The 22,205-nt window shown below is 42.3% G+C and overlaps 1 protein-coding gene across 2 annotated transcripts in view; it reads left to right on the forward strand.

The window, feature by feature from the left end:
* Positions 1–22,205, forward strand: part of LARS2 (leucyl-tRNA synthetase 2, mitochondrial) — a 144,376-nt gene that overhangs the window by 53,237 nt on the left and 68,934 nt on the right. For both annotated transcript variants that reach the window (XM_059728766.1, XM_006261950.4), the window contains exons 8-13: positions 469–576; positions 2,716–2,875; positions 7,328–7,432; positions 14,312–14,427; positions 16,359–16,642; positions 20,808–20,906. In XM_059728766.1, coding sequence (XP_059584749.1) covers positions 469–576; positions 2,716–2,875; positions 7,328–7,432; positions 14,312–14,427; positions 16,359–16,642; positions 20,808–20,906 — 872 coding nt within the window. The remainder of the gene's footprint in view (positions 1–468; positions 577–2,715; positions 2,876–7,327; positions 7,433–14,311; positions 14,428–16,358; positions 16,643–20,807; positions 20,907–22,205) is intronic.

Genomic DNA, 22,205 nt, shown 5'->3' on the forward strand with positions numbered 1-22,205 from the left:
TGCCATTTTCAGGCTAGTGGTTGCCAAAAACTAGTCCACGCATAGGTTTTGATCCTGTGAACCCTGACGCATATTATATAGTCTCATTGTGTTTATGGGACCATTTCCATGTATTTGGGCCAGTTTAGGGCTACAGTTTACACATATTTCATGTTATCTTCTTATCTTTTATTTCTTCTCAGACTTAGTGTTTACTTTTTAAGCCTGAGTCCATTCATAAAGATGCTGTGTCTCATACAGTCATGATACATCTGGTATATCATGGTATGTCACTCTTCTGGCCTGCACAATGTTCCCTTACTTTTTGAAAGAGAAGATGTTGGAGAAAGCAGTGATATGAAAATAGTTGTTCCTGCATTTTTACTCCTGCAATCCTACTATTTTGCCATTTAATATAATTTAGACCCAGGTGTTAAGTTGCACGCTTAGTAAGTGCTAGAGTTCCTAATACTCCATTTTTTGTGTCAGGCCATGCTAGATGCTTTGTCAGATCTCCCTGAGTGGTATGGTATAAAGGAAATGCAAGCAAACTGGATAGGTGACTCTGTTGGATGCTATCTTGACTTCATGCTAAAGGTGAGTCAGAAATGTGGCTGTTGCTTTTCTGATTGAACTGAATAATCCAATCGTACATTTCTGTGATGCTTTTTAATATTTAAAAGATTTTGAACATTGCTAAAGGATGCTAGTATGCATTGTTTTCAAGTTATATGTTTATTAAGTATAGCATTATTATTGTTTCTTCTTATTCTGATTCAACCTTATTAGAGGTTTCTGGCAGAAAGGTTGTGGCAGACCTTTGTATTCTTTTAAGTGAACCTTGGTTAAGAATCCAGGTGTGAAGCAAACTAAGGGCCCCCCTCTACATGTGCAGGTAAAGGCATGATGGGATCTAATGCCCAATCCACACAATCACACCTCCTGCCATGCTGCATGTCCTGGCAGAAGACATGATTATGGGATCACAAATCAGACTCTATCATGCCTTATTGCCAGTGCAGGGAGAGCCTGATTCTGATCCCAATCCCTGCACTGGCAAGAAGCAAGTTCCTGCATCTGGGAGCTGCCTCAGCTGGTGAGGCTCCAAGCTGCAGAGGTGCCCCACAGCTGGGAGAGCACAGCAGCTCAGATCTCCCAGCCCTGGGGATGTGTGATGTATCCCAGCCATGTGGATGCGTGGTGTGCCCCTGCAGCAGGGAAGCATGTCAAAGGAAACATGTCAAATGTCAAAAATACCCAATTACCTGTGGGTGCACATTTCTTACAAGACAACCACTCTCTCTCCAATCTCACAGTTCTAATCCTCAAAGTGAATTTATAAAACACCTTTTGCAGATGAGCCTATAAACTTCACTTCATCAACCTACTGGATACACAAAAATCATGGACTAAATACACACGTTGGATTTATGGCACATCATAGCCTGCCTAACGTCTGGTATACCCCAGTTAACCTCTCTACTATTATCAGTTGCATCTTATCACCAGGTCTACATCCCACCCCCCAATCTGTTTCTTACCCACTGACTGCCTCAATTTGAATTGTCACTGACTGGCATTCTTGCATACTGGCCTCTGGCTTCTATTCTATTCTATCCCATCCAGGAAGAGCACAGAACAAGTGCAGATGGTTCCTCAGCCTAAAAGGGGTGTCTGTACCTGAAAGTTTGCAACAAAGAAATTTTCCAACAATTTTAGTTGGTCTAATAAAAGATATCGGATTTACCCAAAGAACCTTGTCTGCCAGTAGGAAGTTAGGCACCTATTCCCAGTAATTTTAAGTGGGATTAGATGCCAATTGCCATGGCCTAACATTTCAGAAATGCTAAAATTCTAGGGACCTTGATTTCTGTGAGTCCAAACTGAGTTGCTTTAGAAGTGCTCAACATACCTGAAAAACAAGTCTTAGTAATATGTTGTAAATTAGGCCCTCCAGAAATGATACTCCCCAAACCACCAGCAGTGTTGAAAATGCATTGCCTTTGATACATGCCTAAATCTACAGCTCAGCCCTCATATGCTTTACAGTTAATGGACCTGAATTCTGCAGCACTTTAGTATGCCAGTTCTGTGGCAGCTTCATTTAAATTATAAAAAGAAGATCGAATGAATAAAATATAAAAATAAATAATAAAATTGGTACAGTACTCCATGTTCGTTATTCACTTACTGAATTCAATGCACTTGACATTGTCCAGAAATCTTAGATTCTGCAGTACAAGGAGTAGATTTTATAGTAAATGCTGTAGCCACCAAAAGACTCAGGACCTTGAAAAGTACTTGTTACACATGTGATTTATACTGTTTCAAAATGAATAGCAAATATTAGCTATGATACTCTCAAGATGGACTTGATCTAATGCCTATTGAACTAAATGGGAAGTTTTCCAATAGCTTGAATGGGCAATGTATCAGGCTCAGCAACCCAAACAGGCACTTTAATATGATTATCTCTTTTATGGATATGGTGGTATATATTGAGGAAAGAAAATAAAAATTGTTTCCAGTGGTATTGTATCTGCAGAAATGAGAGCTTTGCAGATTTCAGCCATAATGGTATCATCAGATACAGCCACTTTGATACTTGAAAGTTGAATTTGTTTAGATGAATGGGCCTGTCATGTGCATTGGAAGAAAAAAAAGTCTAAAATATGCATTTCTAATAGAACAAACTAGCAGCAAGTCTGTTCTAGAACATTTTCTGCTTTTTATAAGGTTGATGGCAAAGTAACAGGAGAGAAGTTAGCTGCCTACACCTATACGCCTGAAGCCATTTATGGAGCTTCCCATATATATATCTTACCTGAACATAAACTACTGCATGGCAATAGCAGTCTGAAGGAAGTCTTTCAGAGGGAGTTCATCCCAGGCAAAGGTGAGTTGTTGATTTTTTTTTTCTTTCTCTCAGACTGAATTTTGTTCAAGAAGTGTAACAGTTATAGAGACTGAGGTTGAAAAAGTGCATCCAGCTCAGCATGAACAACTGTTGAGAAGAAGCAACTCATTTTGATTATTTTTACACCTCGTGTAGTATCATTTCACCTTGCCTTGTCTTCCAAGACAATGAGATGATGATAACTGAAGAAATTATGTAATTCCTAGTATTATAAATGGTTATAAGACCTTAAAAGAATGCAGTTGGTTTCATGAAACCAGAGCAGATTCCTGTTTCCTTTCCAGTTCTTTTCAGCTAATGAAGTGGTGGAAAGGATCCAGAATCTGGATATAACTGCTAGTTGCAAAATTCCCTTGATGCAACATAATTATCTCATTAGCATAAAATTAGCTCAGCCAACTCCAGCACCAGTCTCAGTTCTTACCCCACCGCATTGTAGAGGAAGATGGGAGGAAGAAGAGTATAGTGAAGTTACGCTGTTATTCTGATTGTCAGCTAGGATGCAGTTCCATCATTAGTGTTTAGTTAGAGCAGCCCCTGGCAGGTCTTGACTTATGCAAGGACTGGCACAGAATGACCTACAAGACAAGGGAGCTTAACAGGTTTTCTAAATGACTCCTGCACCCATACCTTGCCTGTGCTGTGTAGATCTCTGGCCCATCTTACTGTAACCCATAAAGTAAGAAGACTAACAGGACACCATAAAGCAGGCTTACTACAAAATATATGCATGTTTTACTTCCATTTAATCCTGATAATATTTCTTTCAGCTTAATAAACGTGAAAGCATTACTTCTGCTTCGTGTATCCAAGTTATGATATAGGGCCAAATCCTTTGCTTTAGCTTTTTTAATACAGTGGAGTAATGTGAGGGAGAATACAATCAGTGAACAATTATTTCTTTAATTCTCCTCCTTTGCTCCCTCCTAGACATAGCTCTAAATTACTGCAGCTCTAAGTCTCTAAAAAATCATTGGTTACTGAACTGAAGCTAGAGCACAATGCATTTGAAGTGCTCCTCCACAATAATGAATGATGTAGGGGGAGGGGTTATAGAAACTTCCTATTTCAGGTCTGCAAGTATGTTGTACCCACCAAGGGAGATAGGGTGAGATATATCCACTTTGCACTACTGTGCTAAGGAGTCAGCAGACCAGAGAATTTTGTCCATAGTTGTTAATAAAATGATCATGTACAATTCTTCGCACTTATATTCAGTGCACAGAATAGGTGGCTCAGTGAATGTGACAGCTGTTAAATACTTATTCTCTTGCTGCTCAATATGTGGCTATTTCAGGGAAGGACAGGAGTCCTGCAGAAAAAAACAGTTAAGTTTGCATAAGCGCTCCCTGCTTTTTTTTTAATTTTTATTTTTTTACCCCTTCATTTTATAACCTAGATAATTTTCATATGGTGTCTTGAGAACCTGGGTTTGGAAGCCAGCAGAAACTTGAGCGTGGACACAGGAGAGGTTCTGCTGTATGATTACAAACCAAGGTGCCTGTGAGAGAAACACTGGATTGTAAGCCCTTAAAAACTCAGCCAAGCCAGAAGAGTTGCTCTAGTCCAGAGAAAAGCACATCTGAGACTTACACACTGATCACATTTCATATTTCTGTGCCAAACCACTGAGGTGCAAAGGCTAATCAGTAAAGGTCATAAAATATTTTTTTATAGTGACACTCTTTCTGTGCAAAAATATTTTAATCCTTTTTTTTTTAGGATTACCAAAAATATTCACCTGCCTGTGGAAGTGTTCAGCCAAAAAAGATAAAAAACGGTTTTGAGGAAGTTACAAAACAGCAAATAAAGAAACTTTAAAATGGGAACAATTGGATAGCTTTAACTTCAGTATTGCTTTGTGCTCCAGCTGTGTACCGTTTACATTTATGTACAACTGTGCATGGAGGACTTGGGGTGACATCCTGCCCTCTCCCCCTGTGATGTCATTGGGAATTTGCTGTTGTCTTTATTTGGGACTAGGTTCACACATAATATTCCATGGTGATATTAAAAATCAGATATTTTTGGTGCCAATTCAACAAGAAGTAATTTCCTGACACTACTTTGCTTCTCTGTGTGTTTTCAATTAGACAATTAGGAGGGTATGATTATATAGTTTCTGTGTGCAGGGCAAAATAGCTTAATGTTCTAGCAGATGTATTCTTAGAGTTTCTCTTACCTTTATATTCTATGCAATTACTGTTTCAGTAGAAATTAGCAGTTAGCTTTGGATTGTTTAATCTTTGATCCTCAAATAGTACAGTCTACTTATTTAGAGTCTGAACTGCCTCTCAATATGTGCCAATGTGGGGGCATCCAAGGCAAAATTTTGACCTCTAGATTGTTAATCAGTTTATCAGAAAACATTTAATAGATTGTGTCTTTGTGTGTGTATAATTAAAATGTTATTTATTTTCCATTGTTATAAAAATGCATGAAATCAAGTGAATAAATAATGAATTATTATCATATGCTGAAAAATAATTTCACAGGCGTTTCCAGGTTTCAGTGTAACATCACTGCTGAAGCAGAATCTCTTACTCCCTCAGCTTCCTGTTCATGAGGTTTCTGTTTGTATGCTTTCAAGGAAAGAAATGATTCTATAATGCAAAAGCATTATACCGTGTGTAGAGAGGTTTGTAAATGATTTCAATATTAAAGGCACTAAAAAAAATAAACATGGGCTCAATCTTCCAAATTCAGATACATATTTTTGAACTGTCCAAACCTCAGTATGATTGGATCTTGCGAAAGAACAGTTACGCTATCTCCTTATGGCTTTAGAAACATGATTTCAAGCCTTAACTTGAATTTGTGCCCTAAATGACCCCCTTGGAATCTATTTTGTAACTAGGCATATGGTCATTCATCTGAGGCATCAAAGGAGGCCAGACGTGTTGTTAGCTACATCACTCTTTTGTAAGCCAGTACCTACAGAAAATGGTATGCCTTAACCAGGCTAGTTCAATGACCACTGGTCCCAAAAGATAGGAACTAGTTTCAAAATGAAAATCTCAGGTTCAGATTATGAATTCAAATCACCAGCATCAGATCTCTTTTCTCTGTCTATCTCCTCACATAGGTTTGGATCCAGGGTTTTGGTTCAAGGCTGTCTCCATTCTAAATGTAAATATGTTATTTTTTTAAATTGATCAGTTGTATGTCAACACTGGTCACCCTTTTTCATGGTCTTTATTTTCTCTAATGCTGTTTATATTTTTTAGAAGAGAGCAAGTAACATGAGCACCAGCCTTTCAAGTCCTGCACTTTCCTTTATATCTTCAGAATTAATTTTTGCATCCTTTTCTTCCAGTAACATCTTCCAGTATGTCAGTTAGGGACATATCTTCTTGCCCCAATTTAAAGCCAGTTTGTATGAGTTTGTGATGATCCCTCATTCAGGTTCCAAATTCTTGCTTTCTGTAAGGTCATTAATGCATTACTTATGCTCTTGCCTGGAAGGAAGACCAGCTGATAGGAGGTACTTTTGTACCATCTTCCTTCACCTCTGGAGGATAACTGAGTTTAACCACCTTAGGGGCAACCAGGTGTAAGTAAGAGCTCCCAAATTTGCCTCTCTCAAATACTTCCATGCTGCAATACCTACTGCTTCTGCAAAGCATTAGCCTGACTTTAATTCATTATTTTAAAGGGATACTCTCAAGAAACCAGTGCTTTGGTTTGAAATTTTTACCTCTATGAGAAAAATAACTCCTAAAATGGCTACACTAGAAAAAAATTGGAAAAGAATAACTTATTTCTAAATTGGTTTAGTTCCTTCATTTTACTGCTAGCCTGTATAATTTGTTTCTCTGGCTTATAAGGATCTTTCTGTTCCCTGAAAACGCATTAAATATGTATTATTAAAATCACAAAAAATTAACATCACTCCTTTTTTAAAAACTGATTAGATTCTAAATTGACTGTGTCCTCTTAAACCCAGTAACACTGTTCTTCAAAGTACTGCTTCATAAGAGATGATAATGTAATGCACAGAGATCTTCTTTTACTAATTAGTGAGTTTCCTAGTACTTCTAAGCTAAGAACAGACTGCCAAAAAGACCAAGACTGAATCAATTAAGTCTTTGAAGGTTATTCTAAACTGTGTAGATTGAACCAATATGCAGGTGAACAGACATTCACTTTTGATTCACTGGGATGCTGGGGGACTGTGAGTTAACTTGAATCTGGAGGGGATCTGGGGTAGAAATTCAATAAACCAATTTAAATCAGTTAAGTCTGATATTACATCCATCCAGGTTTACTGTAAACTGGTTTTGGCCATTTTGAAAGCGGTTTATATGCACCAAGTTTCTGTGGTGTTACAGATTTGCACTCGTTTCCAACACTTACACTGGTGTATGTGTAATTTCTGTCCCTATCTTTAGTGTCATACTTAAATTATGTAATCTTTACATTCATTTGCAGACAGTCTTACTTCAGTGACAGCTGTGAACTTGCTTACCAGTCAGGAAATTCCTGTAGTAATCTCTGCAAAATCAGATTTTCAGAACTGTCTAGATACTAAAATAGGTGAGTAATAACTAATATATATGAGCCACAATGTGTCTTTCTGTTACTGCATTGGAGCTGTAGAATGGCCACTGAAAACCACTGAACACAATGCCTTTCTCTTGTTCTTTAGTGGTTATGTTTCCTAATTAAGGGAAAGGGAAAGAAAAGGTAACGAGGCAGAATCTGTTACTGGAAAGAGAAGGAAGAGACTGGGTAATAGATGTTAATGAAAGAAAAAGTCCATTAATAAAATTAATAAAATTTAAATGCTGACCTTAATGTAGACTTTCATATGACGATTCTCACATTTCTCTGATCAAGGATTTTATAAGGCATGTATACATAGTTGGACATTTCTTATGATCATAAACCAAGAAAGAACCTTACCAATGGTTAGAGAAAAAATATTAAAAAAAAACCCAAGCAGCAGTAACTTTTTTTCTCTTCTATTTTATGCTTTTAGCAGGAAAAATAATGTATCGTTTAAATGTTACTGCTATAAATGTACAAATTTGTGTGCAAATTTGAGTATATCTAGTTAGATATGCTTTAACATCAGTAAAAGAATTCAGAATGTACAATAATTTTGCACATTTAATCAAGGTTAGGCGCAGGTGAAAGCTCTCTGCGCCCCCGCTCCCCTGAAGCCCCCCAGAAACCCTCCAGCAGCCGCGGAGCCCCCCGCTGACCCCCAGCACAGCCGGGGTAAGCGGGGCCTGTGGAGAGAAGGGGCTAACCCCTTAGTGTGTGTGTGTGGGAGGCGGCAGCTGAGTGGAGCCGGGCCGGGTCAAGCCCCGCCCGCCCAGGCCCCTACTTCGCCCAGCCCCCCAGGGAGCCACGTGAACAGGCTGCACAAACAGGCACGCTTCTCTGCCAGCGCGTGAGTTAGCGCGGAGTTCGCGCGGGAGGGCGTGCAGGTGGGCGCCAGACCCTGCCTGCGCACCCCCCAGGGTAGACAGTCCCAGCCGTAGCCAGCCTACCAGAGGCATGACACGGATGGGCACGCGCCGCACCCCGAGGGTCCCCTCGGGCTCTGCGGCCCCCCCCTCTGGCACCTCAGAGACGGCCACCCAGACGGAGCCCCTGGTTCCGGGCTCCACGCAGACGGAGCCCCTGGCTCTCGGCTGCGGGGGCTGCCTGTCCCTTTTTCAGGCTCTGGGGCCTGGGAGCATGGCGAACTCCCCTTGCGGGGTCTGCTCCCTTTGGGGTCTCTGGTGCGCCAGCTGTAGGAGCTCCAGGCCACAGTCACAGACTGCGTGCCATCAGGGACTGCGAGCAGGAGATAGACTCCTACTGCCAGGCCCTTCTCCCCCGGGAGGCAGAGGGTAGATCACAGTCTCCCTCCAGGCCAGAGGAGGACTCTGGGACCTCCTGCTGTGTCCAGCCAGGGGCATGGACCAAGGTGGTCAAGGTCCCTAAGGCCCACCGCACCAAGGCCCCTCCCCCACCAGAACTGAGCAACAGGTACGCACCTCTTGCTGCCCCAGCAGAGCCTGCTGAGTTGCCGGCCCCCACAGGCAACATGGGCCCAACTGCAGCTCCCGCCCCTGCTCTCCCCAAGACAAAACGTAAGGTGTTTGTTGTGGGAGACTCCCTCCTGAGGGGGACGGAGGGGCCAATCTGCCACCCCGACCCCTTAGCCCGGCAAGTCTGCTGCTTCCCAGGGGCCCGCATCCAGGACATTGCGGAGAGGATCCCCAAGCTCCTCAAACCCACAGACCACTATCCCATGCTCCTTATTCATGTGGGCACCAATGACACGGCTCAGAGCACTCCCAGCCAGGTCATGAGGCGATACAGGGATTTGGGAGCGGGGCTTAAAGGTCTGGGGGCACAGGTGGTGTTCTCGTCGATCCTCCCAGTCTCAGGCTATGGGCTGAGAAGGGAGAGGAGGATCTATGTGGTCAACCAAAGACTGCGGCGCTGGTGTCGTCAGGAAGGCTTTGGCTTTCATGACCACAGCCCGCTCTTTGGTGAGAGAGGCAGCAAGCTGCTGGGAAGAGATGGTCTCCACCTCTCTCCCCTAGGGAGGAGGCTCTTCTCAGCCAGACTGGCTGACCTGCTCCACCGGGCTTTAAACTAAGCCCGTTGGGGGACGGGGAGACTACTGCCACTGCTGGCCCGCTGAGCAATCCTTGCAAAGCCAGCAGATCACGGCACTCAAGGGAGCCCACCCCAGCCCCAGCCCTGGTAAAATCTGTGGGCAAGGAAGGAGCTCCCCAGGGGGCACTTGCCTGCCTGTACACTAATGCCAGGAGCTTGGGGAATAAGCAGGAGGAGCTCATCCTCCTGCTCAGTGCAAACAATTACGATGTCATAGGGATAATGGAGACCTGGTGGGACTCCACCCATGACTGGACCACAGGGATAGATGGCTATACCCTGTACAGGAGGGATCGTGTAGAGAAAAGGGGCGGAGGTGCAGCTCTCTATGTTAAGGAAAGCTACGCGTCCCTGCAAGTCGATATTGGCGACCAGGGTTGGACGGCTGGAGACCCTCTGGGTTAAAATCCGTGGGGAACACGGCACAGGGGACACAATGGTGGGAGTCTATTACAGACCTCCCACCCAAAGTCCTGAGCTAGACCAGGAGTTTGCCCAGGAACTGGCTGAGGCAGCTTGCTCCAGGACCATGGTTGTCATGGGTGACTTCAATTACCCAGACATCTCGTGGGAGGATCACTCAGCAAAATCTGAGCGGTCGCAGAGCTTCCTCTCGTGCGTGGATGACCTCTACCTGACTCAAGAAGTCTATGGGCCAACGAGAGGCAAAGCGCTGCTCGACCTGGTGCTGGCTACTGGGGATGACCTAGTTGGCGACCTAGTGATCGATGGGAAGCTGGGTGACAGCGACCACGAGCTGATCACCTTCGCCATCCACCGAAAAGCTGGCAAGTCAGTCAGCAACACGCAAGTCCTTGAGTTCAGGAAAGCCGACTTTGACAAGCTCAGGAGGCTTGTCAGTGAGGCCCTAAGGGACTGTGACCACAGGGAGAGGGGAGTTCAAGAAGAGTGGTTGCTCCTCAAGGGAGTGATCCTCAATGCACAAACTAAGTCTATTCCATCTCGGTGGAAAGGCAGCAAGAGGGCACAGCAGCCCCCCTGGCTCTCCAGGGACCTAGCAGACCTCCTGAGGCTAAAAAGAAAGGCCTACAAAGGATGGAGGATGGGAGTCACCTCCAAGGAGGATTATTCTGCACTGGTCCGGTCCTGTAGGGAGCAGACCAGGAAAGCCAAGGCTGCAACTGAACTCCAGCTAGCTTTGAGCATCAAGGACAATAAAAAGTCCTTTTTCAGATATGTGGGGAGCTGGAGGAAAAGCAGGGGCAACACTGGACCCCTGCTGAACCAGATGGGGCAACTGACAACTGACGCCCAGGAAAAAGCCAACCTATTAAATAGGTACTTTGCGTCGGTCTTTCATCAGCCCCATGGGACGCCCATGCCCACTACTGGGCCGGGAAGTCCGGGTGAGGGTGATCCCCTGCCCTCCATTAATGCTGACTTCGTGAAGGAACATCTTGAGAAGCTGGATACCTTCAAGTCAGCCAGCCCTGACAATCTTCACCCCAGGGTACTCAAGGAGCTGGCGAGCATCATAGCCCAGCCTCTAGCGCGGATCTTTGAAAACTCTTGGCGCTCTGGTGTAGTGCCCGAAGACTGGAAGAAGGCCAATGTGGTGCCTATCTTCAAGAAAGGGAGGAAAGTGGATCCGGCTAACTATAGGCCCATCAGCCTGACTTCTATCCCGGGGAAGATCTTAGAAAAGTTTTTTAAGGAGGCCATCCTTAATGGACTGGCTGACGCCAACATCTTAAGGGATAGCCAGCACGGGTTTGTTGCGGGTGGGTCTTGCTTGACCAATCTCATTTCCTTCTACGACCAGATGACCTATCACCTGGACAAGGGAGATGAGATTGATGTCATATATCTTGACTTCAAAAAAGCCTTCGATCTGGTGTCCCATGATCGTCTCTTGGAGAAACTGGCCAATTGTCGCCTTGGGTCCCCCACGATCCACTGGCTGGAAAATTGGCTCCGGGGTCGGACCCAGAGGGTAGTAATTGATGGAAGTCACTCATCGTGGTGTCCTGTGACCAGTGGGGTCCCCCAGGGCTCTGTCCTTGGACCCATACTGTTCAACATCTTCATTAATGATGTGGACACTGGAGTCAGAAGCTGACTGGCCAAGTTTGCCGATGACACCAAACTTTGGGGCAAAGCATCCACACCAGAAGACAGGCGGGTGATCCAGGCTGACCTGGACAGGCTCAGTAAGTGGGCGGATGAGAATCTGATGGTGTTCAACGCTGATAAATGCAAGGTTCTCCACCTTGGGAAAAAAAACCCGCAGCATCCTTATAGGCTCGGCAGTGCTATGTTGGCTGGCACTATGGAAGAAAGAGACTTGGGGGTCATCATTGACCACAAGATGAACATGAGCCTGCAATGCGATGCTGCGGCTAGTAAAGCGACCAAAATGCTGGCTTGCATCCATAGATGCTTCTCAAGCAAATCCCGGGACGTCATTCTCCCCCTGTACTTGGCCTTAGTGAGGCCGCAGCTGGAGTACTGCGTCCAGTTTTGGGCTCCACAATTCAAAAAGGATGTGGAGAAGCTTGAGAGAGTGCAGAGAAGAGCCACGCGCATGATCAAAGGTCAGGGAAGCAGACCCTATGATGACAGGCTGAGAGCCCTGGGGCTCTTTAGCCTGGAAAAGCGCACCTTGATGGCCACCTACAAGTTTATCAGGGGTGACCACCAGTATCTGGGGGAACGTTTGTTCACCAAAGCGCCCCAAGGGATGACGAGGTCGAATGGTCACAAACTACTACAAGATCGTTTCAGGCTGGACATAAGGAAGAATTTCTTTACTGTCCAAGCCCCCAAGGTCTGGAACAGCCTGCCACCGGAGGTTGTTCAAGCGCCTTCATTGAACACCTTCAAGATGAAACTGGATGCTTATCTTGCTGGGATCCTATGACCCCAGCTGACTTCCTGCCCTTTGGGCGGGGGGCTGGACTCGATGATCTTCCGAGGTCCCTTCCAGCCCTAATGTCTATGAAATCTATGAAGGTCAGTTTTCTCCAAACTGTAAGCCTGAATACGCCACCCCCAAGGCAGACCTCCCCTGCATTAATATTTCCACTCAGTCACTCTTCTGCTTCTTTCTTCAAACCGTCTTGCTACTTTAATGTCCTGGGGAAGGTGATCCCATATGTACTGCTCTGTGTGGTGCAGGAAGAGGCTGAGTGGCAAATGTAGAGTATAGCATGGTCATCAAGCTACAGTGTAGGACCTTTCAATTTCTCTGTCCAAATGTGCAGTTTTCTGGAAAGTGAGTGTGTATAAAAGATTGGAACATACCAAAAAACCAAACCAAACTATCAGTATCATTCATGATCACAATTGTTACCCCCCACTTTGTACTCAAATCCCAGATGAGGGTTTCCCCGCCCCCCATGTTAAATGCAGAAGGAAACTTCTCATATTTGAGTAAATACAGTAATTAATATTTGATTTTGAATATATTTAAGGAAAATAAGGGTTTTGTAACTCATTACGGAAACAGTCCTCCTGAGTGGCATATGGCAGCTATTGAACTGCATGTAGGAAAACTAGAGGGGAACTGTCAGCTTGTATCAATGTGAATTAGGGTTATTTAAAAAGAATGCATCGCTTCATGATATCGGTAAGTTGCAGCAAAAAAGACATCCCTGTGGGTTAAAAGAAAAGTGTGTATTTAAAATGTATGACTGTCCCAAATAATAAGCCTTATATATTCTGACTGAATGACTTATTCCAGCAATGGTACGAAATACTCCCTGTAACAATGTTCTTAGTAGAAGCGTGATGTTATTCTGAAGTGGAATCTAGAGATTATTTTTTAATGGTCAAGGAGAAGGTTTCAAAAAAAAGCATTTTAGGCTATCAAATTTTAAAGATGTATTAAAAAAAAGAAGTCCTTATACTTATTTTCAAACACCTTAGCTTATAAAAATATTATTTAAAAAACAACTGTGATCTTCCTCATTCATATCATTTGTTCGCTTTTTGCATTTTTCTCTACTTAATGTATTTTCATAGGTCAGTCAGTTTTGGCTTTGTCTTAAATTAGTTTCTAAACCATTTTACTTTTAGTTGTCCTGTGCCTAATGCAGCATTTGCTACTTGGGTTGCAAACACTATAGAGTGTTCCCCACCTGAGAAGTGAATAATTCCCTTAACTGCATAACACAATCCCAGACCCAATTTCTTGTCTATTGCTTGCATTGTAATACACATCGGTTATCTGCATATTTGTTAAACCTATAGCATCTTCAGCCACCAGGGCCTACTTCATAACTTAATTATGCTCTGGTAACTTCACTGTAACTCTAATTGTTTACTTGTAAATAATTGTACTCTATTTAACTGTGCCAGGAACAGGGAAAAGCAACTTTTAAAGGGCTGTTATTAGAAACCTTGAAAATAAAGGGAGCTAGTCTGTTTCTTTAAATAAAGATTTCTGTTAATGCTGTGGTATCAGCAGCTCTGAAACTGAGTAGCTGTCCTTATTTTCAAGGTTTCTAATAGTTTCTGGGCTGCTATTAGTGGAGAGCTGTTTTTTTAGATCCAAGGGTGTGCACTTAAATAGAGTAACTGAATTTCACCATCTCTTGCCTCCTCACTCCCTCCCCTTCTCCCAAACACCTCCTTCCCTCCCCACAAAAAAGAGCGGGGGGAAAAGTAAAGAAAATGTTTTTGTATGACTTAAGTTTGATTTAAAGGTTTTTTTTAAAGGTTTTTTTTAAGATGCAAATGGGTGTCATGAACTGAACATATTTTCACCCTAAACTGATGAGGAGCTGTCACATTAATCAGTTCCAGAATTGATTATTTCCCCCCTTTTGTTAGGAATTCCTAGCACTAATCCAGAAGATGCTGCAGTAGCTCAGAACTTGGGTCTTTCTTTCACTGAAGTCCTTGAAGTGCTTCCAGATGGTTTGGAGAAAATGATCAACTCTGGAGAGGTTGGTACATGAGAGCACAGTAATAATGCAAGCTAAAATCACTGCTTGGAAAGAAGTTGAATATTTAGCAAGTTTCAAGAGACTTAAGCCATGTGTACACTAGACTTCTGCTGGCATAGTCATGTCATGCAAAGATGTAAAGAGATGTCTGTCATTTTTTACTAAAATAGCTGTACTGGTAAACATCTGTGGTGTGGGCACAATTTATATTAGCAAACCTGTACTTTTACCAGTATGGGTTGCTTTACTTGTGGGAATGGGTTAACTTTACTGGAGCAAATGACAGCTTTGTAGAATAGCTACATCCACACTAGAGAACTTTGTCAACAGTGTACATTGGTATGTCTGCTGGTAAAGCACTTCTACTATAGGCATAGCCTAAGTCATATATTGAAGGACCCCTCTACACATGCAGGTAAAGGCACAATGGGATCTAATGCATGATCTACACAATCGCACCTCCTGCCATGCCACATGCATAGCAGGAGGTACAATTGGGAATTGTGCATTGAGGTACATTGTGCCTTGGTGCCAGTGCAAGAGGAGCCCAAGACCATGATCTCAGGCTGCCCACGCATCAACTCCTGTGGCTGCAAGCCCTACAGCCGACATGTGAATGCCACCGCCACTGAGAGCCTCGTGAGTTCTTGCCATTGCTGCAAGCCCCACACCTCATAAGTCTCATAGCAGCAGCAGCCTTCTCTCTGCTATTGCCACTGTGAGCCTTGCAGCTGCCAACACTGCCCCCACTGCAAGCCCCACAAGCCAGTGAGGCTCACGGTGGTAGCAGTGTTCTCCCCACTGTGAGCCCTGCAGTTGACAAGGCTCATAGCAGGGGCAGTGCAAGGAATGCTGCTGCTACGCAAGCCTTGTCAACAGCAAGGCTGGCATTGAGTGGTGCACCCCTGTAGCTGGGAGACCTTCAGTTGATGGGGCTTCCAGCCATATGGGAGCACTTGGCCACGTGTTCAAGTAATGGCGCTATTAGAACAAGTTACAAGGTTATTACAGATTTTTTTGTGGAATAACTTTGTAGCTTATTGCTTCTTTTATCACACCATAAATTGGTTGAACATGTAGCTGGGTCACAACTTAAGAGTGATTACCTGGTTAACTGTGCCTTACGTATAAAGTGTAGAGGGGATCTAATAGAAGAAAATACTGTACTAGTATGAATTTTACGATGTAGATGGAAGAATGAGTTCCATGTACAAAATTGCCGAATGCTTATTCCTCTTCTTTATTTATACATTTCTTTTAGACTAAATATTAGCTTATTATTCCTTTTGCTCATATTTCTTGGAAATTGTTGATTATAGGCCAGTTTAGTAGTTTTACAGCTGTGTAACAGATATAACTCTAAAATAACATTGAAGTCCTTTTGACAACTGCAAGTATTAAGGTCTGAAGAAAGGTGCTGTTCAAAAGGAAATGGGTTTAGTGTCTGCCATAATTTGAGAGGCGTAGGCCCAAATGTTTAAAATGTAGCTGGGGTGGGGGGTGCAGAGAGTAACTAGAATGCACAGGAAGAGGGAAATTGATTTACCACCCATCTTCTTCCAGTCTCTACCTTGGAATGTTTATATTCCAGATGCCTTGAAGCAGGTCCCCTAAACAAAGGATAACCCATAGTAATTGCAGATATCTGGCCATTATGGACCAGAAGTGGATAATGGGGTCTCTTCAGCAGTGTCCTGCTCAGCCTGTCAGGGGCAACTTGTTCATGTATTCTTGAACAGAAATTTGGTCATGCACATGTGAGGACCAAGGGTATATAAAATAGGCATAAGGTATATAAAATAGGCATATAAAATAGATATTACATGAAGCATCTCTGCATAGGTTGAGTTTCTAATATCTCTGCTAAGTACATGAACAGTGATGTTTTGGGAAGAGCATAATGTTCATCTGCCTTTTTATTTGTTTGTCAGTTCACAGGCATGACTAGGCAGGAAGCATTGAAAGCCCTAACCCAACAGGCCAGAAGTAAAGAAGTAGGTGGAGACCTAACAAGTGACAAATTAAGAGACTGGTTAATATCTCGACAACGGTACTGGGGAACACCTATTCCCATAGTTCACTGTCAGACCTGTGGTTCTGTCCCTGTGCCATATGAGGATTTACCTGTGGTGTTACCCAATATAACCACCTTTATGGGGAAGGGAACTTCCCCTCTACAAACTGTTCCAGAGTGGATGAACTGTTCATGCCCAAGGTAAGAAAGTGTTACTTCCTGTAACTCTTTGAACCACAGTGTCGCAGTCCCTGACTGCAACATAGGTGAGGGACCATAATGCACCTCAACAGAATAATACTAATTCTGTTGCTTGATAAATACCTCCTTGAGAGAGAATTTATTGCTTTTATAAGTGGGGAAAAGCAAGTGGGGAAAGAGAGCATTGTTTTTCTCTCTATTTCATTTCTTTACAGTACTTGCTTCATATGGCAAAATTTGTCTTTGGCTTCCAACAGCAGAATTTGTAGGGAATATTTTATTGTTTTATTTGCTCTTGGAAATAACACAAACATCTTGTTGGGTTTTTTGGGGTTTTTTGTTTTTGTTTGTTTGTTTGTTTGTTTGTTTGTTTTGGGGTTTTTTTGGACTAATTATCCAAAAGCAAAGGTAAAATGGCAGTTCTCCTGCAACATATAACCTCATATTTTACCAAGATTCACATATTTGGCACTTTATATATACTGTAGCTGCAATTGATTCAAATGGGAGGAATTAAAAGGTTATGTATCCTTAATTCAGATTGTGATCATACAGTTTGTGGCCCAGCCCTTTAAGAAGGGAAGCATCTTGTTCAGATTTAGAAGGATACAGATTAGTTTGGAAAATCTCTTGTTCTGTCTGTTGGGCTTATTAGGTGTTGGATATATTAGCGTTTGTGCTCAGTCTTGGCATATCTTCAAGTATCTGTTAGAGACAATTTCCTTGTCAGATACTATAGAATACTGCTGGCAACAGAGCCGGGATTGTTATTATCAAGATAGCACATAGAATAACGAGATACATAAGTATCTGTAAGGTTCCCACTTTTCATAAGACAGGAGCTGTGAATTTCTGGCTTTCCCTGATCATTTAAAGTTTAGAATATTAATGTGGTTCTCACAGGTTGACCTGTGTTAATAATGCACCCACAAACATTTTCTTTTAAAAAATGTGCTGTCTTGGGCATGCATATTTACATGACATGCAGTAGCGTGTTTTGGAGTATGGCTGCTGCACAACCATCTCTCTAAATTAATTCTAATATGTAATAGAGCTTTCAAGAATGTCCCCAAGTCTAAATTTATTAATCTTTACTAAAAGGTGCTCTTGTTTGCACTCCAGACTTCTTATCGATTTAAATTTGGAAATAGGACTTTATCGTGAAGAAGAAATGCTAATGATTTTGATCTTCACCAATTAGTTATTGTTTCTTCAGGATCTCAGTAACAAATATATGTAACAACTAATTAATGGTTCTTGCTTACTTAACAACAACAGTATACTGGGTCAGTTCATTAGCCTAAGATGTGCCTATTACTGAAGGTAAAATGTCTTACCAATGTTGAGCTACTGTTAATTTGACTGCTTCATGTGGTTGCTGTTTCAGTATTCCTGTCAATGTGCCTGCCTGTCTGACCCCCTCAACCTGTCTCGCTCTACCTATGCACAGTCTTCTTAATATGAATGCTCTGATTTTCTTTGCCACTTGAGGGAGATTCTCATATCCTTACTTTTACCCTTCCTTCCTTTTCAGATTAATTGTTTTTAATAGGGATTGGGGAAGAGGAGTAAAAGGCTGCAGAGAGATAAGAAGCTTGGTGTGGTCATGTGTTGTGGGCGTACAGAAGTAGTTTTCTGATGCTGTCACCAGACATCAGTAGAAAAATATGCATAATATGTTTTTCACTGGTTGTATAAATATCTATATTCTGTTTGGCTGGTTGCATAGCCAGAGTACAGTGACATGCACACTACACAAATGTGAAGAAGTACCAGGCTGTCAGTGTGCTAGTGAGCCTTGCTCATTAAGAGTTGAGAAAGGTATAATTATGATTTAGTAGCTGTAAAGTATCCCTGTATCCTCTTGGAGAGATGGTTCTGTTTGAGTACCTTTATTTTGTAAAGAGTGCATTACCCAAATCTCTGGGCATATATATGATATTAAATATATTTGACACGTTAAATTCATAGATTCATAGATGTTAGGGTCGGAAGGGACCTCAGTAGATCGAGTCCGACCCCCTGCATAAGCAGGAAAGAGTGCTGGGTCTAGATGACCCCAGCTAGATACTCATCTAACCTCCTCTTGAAGTAAAAGGGCAACAAGAAACCTGTTCCTGTCAGTACTGTTATTCACACAGAAGTAGAAATTTGTTAATGGCAGTTGGTTTTGCGTGGAGACCAGATTGGAGGAAGAAAGTGTTGGTATTCCTCTAAAGACTGCTCACAAGTCAGCATTCCCTACTTAAAACAAATTATGCAAGCATTCATAAGATTGCTTCTCTTCTGTCATCTTTGCTTGGCTAAGTTAAGAATATGGATAATAATTTTCATTAGGCACCATTCAAGATGAGAGGGACAAACTGCCCCTTTTAAGGTGTTTGTAGACTCAGACAGACATGACTATACCTATGCTTGGCTCACCTTCTGAAGTGTATGAACACAGTCATAAATGCTGGAGATTTTTAATGGGATTCTAGTTTCTGCATCATGAGTTAACAGCTACCCAGGAAAATTCTGGGCTGCTGACCTGATGCCCTTTGCCAGTCCAGCCCTTTGCACCATGCATTTAAGGTCAACACAAATAATTCAGTAAGGAAGGAAAGTAAAGGCTTTCTACCAAGACCATTCAAACATCAGTCCTCCATAATTACAACTTGGACTTTTATCTCAGATGCCTCTTTTGAAATGAACTATTTCACAGAAAGAGAGGTGATGTTTTGGGTATCCCAGAACCTGAATACGATGAAACTTTAGGGAATTTTTACATGTGCTCCAGGGATGGGTGGGAGGGGAATGCTTTAGTTAGAGTGGCTCTGATAGCTGCTCTAATGAAAGCAGCCACAGCGTCTTGTGTAGCAGTATCCCCATGCTTCAAAATAGCAGTGGAGGCACTTTAACTAAAGTTTGTCAAACAAGCTTTAGTTAAAGTGCCCCTGCTACCATTTTGAAATGCAGGGACACAGACACACAAGATGTGGAAACAGGTTGGAGCGTGCTAATTAGCACACTCAAGCAGACTTCTAACACCCTATAATTGTAGCTCATCAGAGCAGCCTTCCCACGTGTACAGGGACCCTTACACACTAAAATGACACGAAGAATCACACCCACAAGTTAGAAGAAACCAAGACTTCTGCTGAAAATGTTTAATTTGTTGTGTATAGCTTGCTTTGCCAGTCAGACAGGCAGCCACATGCTGTGCTGTCTAAAGCTTCCAGGAACGCTAATGAATTAAAGATACAATCATTTAAGTATTAAACAGCCAGCTGACATTCTTTGTGTTATATATAGTGTGCACATGTTGACCGTAGGTTGTAAAATTTCATTTGTGCTATAAATTTGTCATTTGTCATTGCTTTAGCAGCTATAATTTTAAAAGCTGAATTTTTGCAATAGACCTAGTTAAGTGTGGTTATTTGTTCCCATAAGCAAATTGTTTTTATTGAAAGGGGGAAACGAATGAAAAACTCTTTGATATTAATTTCTGATTTTGAAACTGTTTGTATATGCTGTCCGTGTAATGTCTGGCAAATATTGATTCTCTGTACAGCATTATTACCAAATTTAAATAGTATTACAATGACTGGGAGAAACTTGACCCATCTTAATAAAAGCTGAAATTAAACTAGATTTGTTTTTCCTGGGGATTTTAGGAGGAATCTCAACTAATCAGAAACAACAGTCCTTCCTATCAAGGCAGAAACAATCGAATGTAACCTTCCCTACTGGGAAGTGTCATATAATGATTTAGTACCCATATATTTTGTGGTAACACAGCTTTCTTTACTTTTGAGCATGCGTAATATTTTTTTCATTTCTTTAAAATGTAAGAAAAAACATTCTCTTTTTTCCTTTCTAGGAGTACTAAGAATTTTTAGCACCATAGGATATAGAACTGGAAGGGACTTCCTAAACCCTTGTTGTTGTTAGGTGACCATGTCATATAATTCCTGTTCATTAATTTATCTAGTTCGATTTTAAAACCGGATAGATTTTGGGTTTGTCTGGGTATTTTTCTCTACTACCCCTGTTGGAAAGTTGTTACAGAACCACACTGCTCTGAGTTTTAAAAACATTTCAGTCTCTAGCCTAAATTTTTTCATAACCAGTTTATATCCATTTATTCTTGTGTCAAAATTCTCTCTTCATCTCTCTTGACCAGGTGCAAAGGACCTGCAAAACGTGAAACAGACACCATGGATACATTTGTTGATTCTGCTTGGTATTACTTGAGATACACTGACCCTCATAACTCTGATAGGTAAGGCATCTAGGCATCTTGCAAACAGGTATGTGGTCATGTAGGCCAATCTGCTTTATAAAGTGGAAGAAAGGGAAATAACAGGGAGCCCTGTTTTTCTGAATGCTGCCTGGCCTTGGATACAGCACAAAGTAACTTAGGAAGAACTGGTCCTAAGACTATGGCATCCAGTTGTGGTATCCTTTGGGAATGGGTGAAAACAGAGTTTGAAAATGGTTGTTTTACTAGCTTGGAAGCTGAGAGACAATGTGCACAGTCTGCCTGAAAGATCACTGTGGGACAGGGAGTCCAAGAGATTCTTAGCTGGTAAACTAAGGAGCTTTATTACCTGAAGGAGCCATTAAGGATGACTGCTTACCACAGCTTTTACCTTTTTAAAATTTTGCTAAGTGATGCTGATCACTGCTTTCACAGTAATAAACTGAAGTCTTTTTTGTGAATTTGAAAAGGCACCTGCTTTTCCATTTGCTAAGTCTGGGAACAGTAAGTGGAAGTTCCTTAATTTGAAAAATGACTTCAGTTTTCATTTTTTTATCTGAAAATACAGCTTCTGTGATAGATACTGATGCAATTAGTTGAGAAGAAGTGGTCAATGGGACATTTTCCCTCAGTGACCCATCAGGGTCTGGGAGAGCATCCATTCACCAAAGCCCCCCAAGGGAGGACAAGAAACAATGAATGGCACAAACTGACTGAAGATTGCTTCAGGCTAGACATAAGGAAACACTTCTTCACAAGTCGAGTGCGGAGGGTTTGGAACAGGCTTCCCCACAGAGGTGGTACGGTCCCCCACCCTGGCGATCTTCAACAAGCATCTAGACACCCATCTTGCTGGGGTCATCTGATCCCAGCAGTCTTTCCTGCCCAAGTCCTGGGGGGGGTTGGACCCAGTGATTTGTAAGGTCCCTTCCAGCCCCTAACAACTATGAAACTTTGAAACTACGAACTACAGTAGCCAAGACTGCTAATTGAGGTCAAGTACTAATATGAAGTATCATCTTAGTACTATGCTGTTTATTTCAGTTACATACATCATTAAAAGGGTAGACTCTAGATATGCTGTGTATTGGTGAGTATGGCAAGATGGGCAGTTATTTAGCTGTTTATTCACTCCATATTCTAACTTACTAATAAGCTGATTGTGCCCTTGAGGTGTTCTGTCATAGCTGGCATTAAAGTGTTCTGCACAGTGGCTGACTCAGCTGTCCAGAAACATGTTTTATATAGGCTTGCCAGATTAGATTGCTTCATGAAGTTGCTGGACAGCCAGCAAGTAATTACTGTTTCTTGAATACTTTT

Source organism: Alligator mississippiensis, chromosome 5, assembly GCF_030867095.1.
Source record: "Alligator mississippiensis isolate rAllMis1 chromosome 5, rAllMis1, whole genome shotgun sequence".
NCBI classification, from domain to species: Eukaryota; Metazoa; Chordata; order Crocodylia; family Alligatoridae; genus Alligator; species Alligator mississippiensis.